General features: G+C 42.7%; 1 protein-coding gene across 8 annotated transcripts in view; it reads left to right on the top strand.

Annotated features, from left to right (window-relative positions):
* The first annotated feature begins 982 nt into the window (after positions 1-982).
* Positions 983-7,624, top strand: part of INTS10 (integrator complex subunit 10) — a 31,530-nt gene continuing 24,888 nt past the window's right edge. For 3 of the 8 annotated variants that reach the window (XM_063086373.1, XM_063086369.1, XM_063086372.1), the window contains exons 1-7: positions 983-1,169; positions 1,727-1,794; positions 3,027-3,130; positions 3,858-3,997; positions 5,756-5,837; positions 6,459-6,599; positions 7,038-7,209. In XM_063086373.1, the coding sequence (XP_062942443.1) occupies positions 1,041-1,169; positions 1,727-1,794; positions 3,027-3,130; positions 3,858-3,997; positions 5,756-5,837; positions 6,459-6,599; positions 7,038-7,209 (836 nt within the window). In that variant the 5' untranslated portion in view covers positions 983-1,040. Of the gene's footprint in view, positions 1,170-1,726; positions 1,845-3,026; positions 3,149-3,857; positions 3,998-5,755; positions 5,838-6,458; positions 6,600-7,037; positions 7,210-7,624 lie in introns of those variants that run through there. The other 5 variants (XM_063086371.1, XM_063086368.1, XM_063086370.1 and 2 more) reach the window with 3 other exon arrangements.

The following is a 7,624-nucleotide window of genomic DNA, read 5'->3' as shown; positions in this document are numbered from 1 at the left end:
GCCCTTTGCTCGATAACAGTAATGTGCACATATTCATATATATATTTAAAATGTTTGTAGTTTTTATGTGCATACATAGTAAGTTTTAAATAAACACTTAAGTCAGCTTTGAATCCTTAATCTCTTGGTTTTAAACTAAGATATCGGTGGCAACAGAGGTTGATAAAATGTTGGTCCTAGAACTTGGATTGAAAACCTAACGCACCCTCCAGAGCTCACTCTTGGGGGTAATGCACGCTGCTTTCTGCTCCTGCGTGCGACTCCCTGCCCGGAGCAGGGAGATCGCTTTGCTTTTCTGCTCCCGAATCATATCTGTGGAGTTTGGTGAAAATGACATTGACTTTGGTTGGAGATGATTAAGAAAGCGAAGTTACTTTTCTGTGTAGCACCCCTGCTGGCTCAGTGATGAGTCACCCCCGAAAGGCGTTTTCCAGGTATGGATCGCTCATCCGCGTTGGCGGGAGACACTAGAGAACGACGGCTGAGCGACAGCAAAACAGCGACAGGCTCAGGAAAGATAAAAAGCGCCGGACCCGATGCTCTGCACTACGGTGTCCACTTTCCCGCGATAGTGTCAGCCGGAGAGGGTCTCCACCCCGACGCCCCGGCAGAGCCGCTTCCCGCCGTCACCCGGCCGCCCTCCGCTCTTGCTCTCAGACGTCCTCCCAGCCCGGGCCCGGCCCCGGGGGATGCGTAGTGGCCCCAAGGTCCCAGGACCGCTTGTGGCGGACAGGATAGGGAGAGCGCATGCTCCCGGCTCCACCAGTGCGACGCCGGAGCCCGCGGGCACTGAAATCCACTTCTCCACATTTTGTAGGTGACCCGCAAGAGTCGGAGCAAAACCAGAAGGAGGAATGGAGCCGGCGACGGCCGCGGCCGGGCGGGAGGAGGCTGCTCGCAAAACCCGGAAAGCCCTTCCTGCTCCGCGCGCTACGTCCGCGCTCCCGGGCATGCGCAGTGGCGTCCCCGCGGCGGCGGCGACGTCTGCGGCGCCGGAAGGCCCGGGCCGCGTTCGGCTGGGGCTCAGCGGCGCTCGGGTCATGTCGGCCCAGGGGGACTGCGAGTTCCTGGTGCAGCGGGCCCGGGAGCTGGTGTCCCAGGACCTGTGGGCGGCCAAGGCGTGGCTGATCACGGCCCGCAGCCTCTACCCGGCGGACTTTAACATCCAGGTGAAGCCGGGGCCGCGCAGCGGGGAGGTGGGGCTTCTCCAGCGCCGGGGCTGCCGGGGCTCCCCGGCCGGGGCGGGGGGCTCTGCCCGGCCGCCCTCCGCCCTCTGTTGACATTTCTCTCCCGCGGCACTTTTCACTATCCGTCTCCACCAGCACCGAGTGAGGCGGCGGACCCAGTTGAAGTCGGGTCTGGTTGGATCCTTGGGGGGTAGGGGGAGTGTCATCTGGCCTGGATAGCACTTGGTGGCCACTAGGGAAAGGCTATGCGCCCCTTCGTTCATTAGTGGCAGCCATTTGTTCAGCGTCTGCTACTCCTGAGCCATCATCCCACTTAATCCTGGGAGCCGAGCGGTCGTAAGGCAGCCCGAGGTCCCACTCCTAGGCCGTGGCAAGGCACGTAGGTGGCCTTGTGTGGCCAGGTGATGCTTTACTCTCAGGCCCTCCATTCCGACGGGGAGAGTCCTCAGTGAAGGCGCAGTAACTAGCGAGGCTGGGGGTGAGCCAGGACCAGCCCCGGGCGGAGGTTGGTGACCCGCGGGGCCTGGTGTGTGTTGCAGTATGAGATGTACACCATCGAGCGGAACGCGGAGCGGACTGCCACCGCCGGGAGACTGCTGTACGACATGTGAGTGGGGATGCTGGACAGCAACTCTGACAGCGCCGGAGCTCCAGGAGGTGTTGTTTCTGTCTGTGGAGTGGGAGTCGGGGGAAGATTTTCAAGTTCATCTACATTTCTGGTTCCTAGAGCTTGCTTAGTAGTAATGGGTCTAAGCCTTCCGTTCATTGCTGACATGTCTTCTGCAGAGAAGCCACTTTATTCTTATGTTTTATTCTTGTTAAAACTTCTATACAGTAATTTATTTTATTTTGGAAGTAATATATGCTCATCGCAAAAGTTCAAACAATACTTAAGTTATAGAGATGAAAAAGAGAAAGTTCCTCCTAAACTCAGTCAGAGTTAACTTTTGTGTGTATGTCTATGCGTATGTACATAATACGTATAAGTAGGTTTTTTTGGGGGGGAGGAGTTACAGAAATGAGACCATATTGCTCTTATTCTGAGGCTTATCTTCTTCACCCACCGTAATGGACCCCTTTCCGTGTCAGTTTTGAGGGATCTTTTTTATGCTTAGACAGCATTTCATAACCACTCCTCTGGGTGGACATTTAGATAGTTTCTAATTATTTGAAATTATGCTCCTAGTGTCAGTAAGCAATTTCATACCCATAGTTTGGTGTTTCTTTGTGGAATCGATTCTAAGACATATATTTCCATAGTCAAAGGGTATGCACATCTTAAATTCTGATACACTGTCAAATCACTCTCTAAAAAGTACTATCCCAATTTCCATTTCCACTAATGTAGTGTATAAGAGTGCCAGTTTTTCTACACCCTTGCCGACACTGGATATAATTAGTCTGTTTTTAATTTTTGCTGGTGTGATAGAAGATGATATCTTGCTGTTTTTTCCTAATTTGTGCTACTTGTAGTACTAACAAGGTTGAGTATCATCATTTCAACAGTTCTTTGGCTGTTTGTACTGTGTTCTGTGATTTGCCTTTGCCCACTTTTCTTTTAGATAGTTTGTTTTATTCTTGTTGACATTTAGGAGTTCATTATATATTATGGTTGCTTGTCTTTTCACTTATAAAAACCTCTAAAGACTTTCGTGAGTACTCTCATTTTTCTAAACTGGTTTTCATTTTTGTATCTTTATTTTGGTTTGTTTTGGCACATCTAAGCATGCACTTGGAATAAAGGAAAATGTTTTTCTCCAAATGCTAGTGTTCTTATTTTCTTCTTCAGATACTGTATAGAATCTGGCATTTTATTTAATGCATTTATTTTAAAAATAGGTTTGTGAGTTTCCCAGATCAGCCGGTGGTGTGGAGAGAAATCAGCATTATTACATCAGCATTAAGGAATGATTCACAGGATAAACAAACACAGTTTCTGAGAAGTAAGAATGGAATAACAAGTTAGTGTTGTATAAATTACTGTTTATGGTAATTTATGGTAAACTGTATATAGTAATTTCACAAAAAAGTCAAACCTGTGGTATTAGTACCCATTTGTATGTTTTAATCTCAGCAAGTAAAGTATGTAATAATGTCACTCTGTCTCCTGAGCATTTGCTTAAAACCCTTTAAACTTCCTTAATAGATATGGATGTACTAGTGAGACCAGGGAATTGAATATATTTTTAACAGGTTTTGCAGAAACCAAAAAGCATCCATAGATTAATCAGATCACCACAAAACAGGAGAGAAACTTTTAGTAATTTATGACTTTTCTCTTTAAACTTGTGTTGCTTGCAGTAGCCAACCAAAGATTTAAAAATCTGGATAAAAAAGAAAGTAGATGGTTTAGGTCATTTCAACTTAAACAAGCACATGCTCTTTATTTCAACCTGAAGCAAGCACACGGTTGTGACCATTCACGTACATCATTCTTGTCTTCAGGATTCAGTAAGGCCTCCAAATGTCTTATAATTATTCAGCAGACATCTTGTCTGCTGAATTAATACCATTGGACCCAAGAGCCTTCCAGGTTGTAGGTGAAACCTGCCCACCGTGATTCTTCATGTAGTGTTTACCATTCTGTACGTGAACATGCCTTACTTAACACTTTTGTTTCAGTATTTTCTTTCTGAAAAAACTTTTAAAAGTAAAATGTGTTGTGTGCAGGTTTATTTGAAACTCTTCCTGGTCGGGTCCAGTGCGAAATGTTACTGAAGGTCACGGAACAGTGCTTCAACACACTGGAACGGTCAGAAATGTTGCTTTTACTTTTGAGGCGCTTCCCTGAAACCGTGGTGCAACATGGGGTAAGAGCTGATTCTTTTCTTACAAGAAAATAAAATTGATCATCAACATATTCATCAGTACAGTTAGGAGCTGTAGTATGTATTATATGATACTAAAGCAGAGATTCCAAGGAGCACTGGATAAGATTGAACTTAAATCAAGGATTCTTTTTCAATAAAGCTAAAAGAACATCACTGTTACCAAATTAGAAATTTCCAGTAGAAGTTGTCTTATTAGTGTAAGGAAACCATCAGCAAGCTTTGCCAGTACTATTCACGTGTAATCTGTACAGTAAAACATTATCTTTTTTGATGTAGTCAACAATGTGTTTGAATTTAATTGAAAGCCATAGTTTATAGTCTTAACAGATATGTTTTCCACATATTTCTGCCCTGTGGAGTCTGTTTTCCTCTGTTCCTGCCACTTTTCTACGTCTGTAATAATTATCGAGTGCTACTGGCAGGCATTGGTAAGTGCTAGGTATCTCCTTCTATCTTCCTGAATCCCCTGAATTAAATATTATTCCACATTACAGATGAGGAAACTGAATCTTAAATGTTTTAGTAACATCCCATAGCCAGTAAGTAGTCAGGATTCAAATTGTTACTTCTTTTCATTTAAACCCAATTGTTTATTCTTTCCTGTGCCATTTTTCTGGCTTCTGGCCCTGGTTAACCGTTGCTATGCCTCCTTGTATTAGGTTCCTAGGGCTGCTGTAACAAAGTGCCAGAAACTGGTGGTTTAAACAACAGAAATTTTCTCAATTCTGGAAGCTAGAAGTCCAAATGCAAGGTGCCTGCAGGGCCACTTTCCCTCTACAGCCTCTGGGGAAGGATGCTTCCTACCTCTACCTCTAGCTTCTGGTGGTTGTCAGCAATCTTCGTCATTCCTTGGTGGCAGCTGCATCACTCCAGTTTCTGTCTCCATCATCACAGGGTCTTCTTCCCTGTGTGTCCGTGTCTGTGTCTTTACATGGCTTTCCTAAAAGGATACCAGTCATTGAATTTAGCACCCATCCTAATCCATATAACCTTATCTTAACTAACTACATCTACAAAGACACTATTTGTTTTTTTGGGTTTTTTTAAAGGTAAAATATACATAAGGTCACATTCTGAGGTTCTGGATGGATATGAATTGGGGAGGACACTCCCTGATCATTACTCTGATTTTTAACCTTCTGTGTTATGTGATCTTTCTCATTGTTCCCCTCCTACCGTAGAGCATCCTGGTGGTGGTAAGAAAGATAATACGAACATCTTGGTGGGTGTTGATAAGGGACTTTCTGCTATGTTTGGGTGTCAGTAATGGAAAGGCGGCCTTAAAACTGAAATATTTCTGTCCAGTCTAGCCCTGACTGTATGACTGGCTATTCCCGAGAACTTTTGGAAATGATAAGTTTTGTCTGTATAATACACCTTGATGTAGAGAATAAAGTAGTTTCCATATTTTTTAGAAAATTTCTGCATCTGTGTTGTTCTAACTCCAGTTCCAATGCTTCCCTTAAGTTTCTGTAGATGTTTTGTTAGTGCTTTAATTTTGCTAGTTTGGAGGAGAATAACCACAACAGAGTGCTCAGGGGGTAGGTGAATGGGGCCTTCTGGGCTGTTGCTGATGTGTTCTTTTGTTTTCCGGTCTTTAAAATGGGATCGTTTGTTTCTCAGGGAAGTTTGAATATATAAACTGTTTGATAAATAAAAAAATTACCCTGTTTCTTCATGTAATTCTGACGTCTTAAACTGTAACACATTTAAATGACTAATGTTATCTTGAAACAGGTTGGCCTTGGGGAAGCACTGTTAGAGGCTGAAACTATTGAAGAGCAAGAATCTCCTGTTAACTGCTTTAGAAAATTATTTGGTAAGAAAACTTGTATTTTATATTAGTTCCTTATGGCAAGTAGAATATGCTGGGCTAAGTATCATTTCAGGGACAAAGTCATTTGTGGAAATCAAAGGAGCTCTTCATGTTAATGGAATTTAAATCCTTGCTTATTTTTTCAATCCACAAAGCGTTTTGTTAAGCAACTTCTAAACTTTTGTTATGCACTATCTGATACCTCTTAAAGAATATGTGTAACCATATATGTAATTATGAAACATAATAATAAACAAGCATCTGAATGTACCACCCAGTGTAAGAACCAGACCCCTAGCTCTAATGTAGAATCTGCCTGTGTGTTTCCTCACTGACTCCACCCGCTGGTGTCCCACTACACGGCAAATTTTTTTTTTTTTTTTTTTTTGCTGCTGGCCAGTACAGAGTTCCGAACCCTTGACCTTGGTGCTATAACACCGCTCTAACCAGCTGACCTAACTGGCCAGCCCTGCATGGCAATTTTTAAATAAATGTGCCATAAGGGATTTACCCCCCTACATATTTTAGGTACTACATTAAACTAACTCTGAAATAAATTTCTCTTATGCCAGAATCCTAGGGTAAACAACCTAATCAGTTTTTTCTTATTTTTCTCCTCAACAGTTTGTGATGTCCTTCCTCTAATAATTAACAACCATGATGTTCGGTTACCTGCCAATTTATTGTATAAATATTTGAACAAAGCAGCTGAATTTTATATCAATTACGTCACTAGGTCTGCTCAGACAGAAAATCAGCATCAGGGTAAGTGGTAATATCCTGTCATTTTATTGAGACTGGCTTTAGCAAAATTGCAAATTCAGAAATCCCTCATCATTCTGATTATTCTTCTCTAGATGTATACCAGTTTGATAGTGTTTTTAAAAGATGGTGCTTAGAAAAAATACTGTAGTTAAGAGATGAGACTTTTCTGGAACCAGTTCCACCCCTAGATCAAAACAGTCTGCGTGCTGACTTGCGGCATTAGTGCACTGAACTTCATGCGTGCACCACAACTCAAAATCACCTCCTGCTTATACCGAAGGCCAGTTGTATGTCCTTGAGCAAAACGTATACATAAGGTGCTGGGATTCTGTACTCTTTTCTTTTGAATGGGGAGTCAGACTTTTCTCTCTCTGTCAAGTACCATGTACATAGTAACTAGTAATGTTAATCGTAGGCTAATTTTTTCTCACATCTCAGGTGCCCAAGATACATCTGATTTAATGTCGCCTAGCAAACGTAGCTCTCAGAAGTACGTAATAGAAGGACTGACTGAAAAATCATCCCAGATCGTGGACCCTTGGGAGAGGTTGTTTAAGATTTTGAATGTTGTTGGAATGAGATGTGAGTGGCAGATGGATAAAGGAAGACGGTAATAAATACTTTATTTGTAGAATTGCCTGTTAAATCTTTTGACTGCATAATCTCAGGATCCTTGTTAAAAAAACAAAAATTTTTCAAACCGTATAATGCATAGGTACACTTCTCTTTGGGCAAATTTTGTAACACAATGTTTAATGCAAAAGAGGGTGGTTTTTCACTTTATCAAAAGATTTCTAACTGAAGTATGAACTCTTAACATAATGTTGAGTTTGAAGCTCTCCTTGGTACTTCAGAGAATAGAGAAGCTACTTGGCATGTTGTGTCATTAAATCTTGGTCTGATCACTGCCCCAGTTCAGAGGTGGAAATTTGCCATTCATATGCAGACAATAGAGAATAGTTTTACATACCTAGAGCTACCTTTGGTAAATGTGATGGTTCCAGCAGAGTTTTTCTTCAGACCTT

The sequence above is a fragment of the Cynocephalus volans genome, chromosome 2 (genome assembly GCF_027409185.1).
Source record: "Cynocephalus volans isolate mCynVol1 chromosome 2, mCynVol1.pri, whole genome shotgun sequence".
NCBI classification, from domain to species: Eukaryota; Metazoa; Chordata; class Mammalia; order Dermoptera; family Cynocephalidae; genus Cynocephalus; species Cynocephalus volans.
This window is presented reverse-complemented; position numbering and strand designations above follow the sequence as displayed.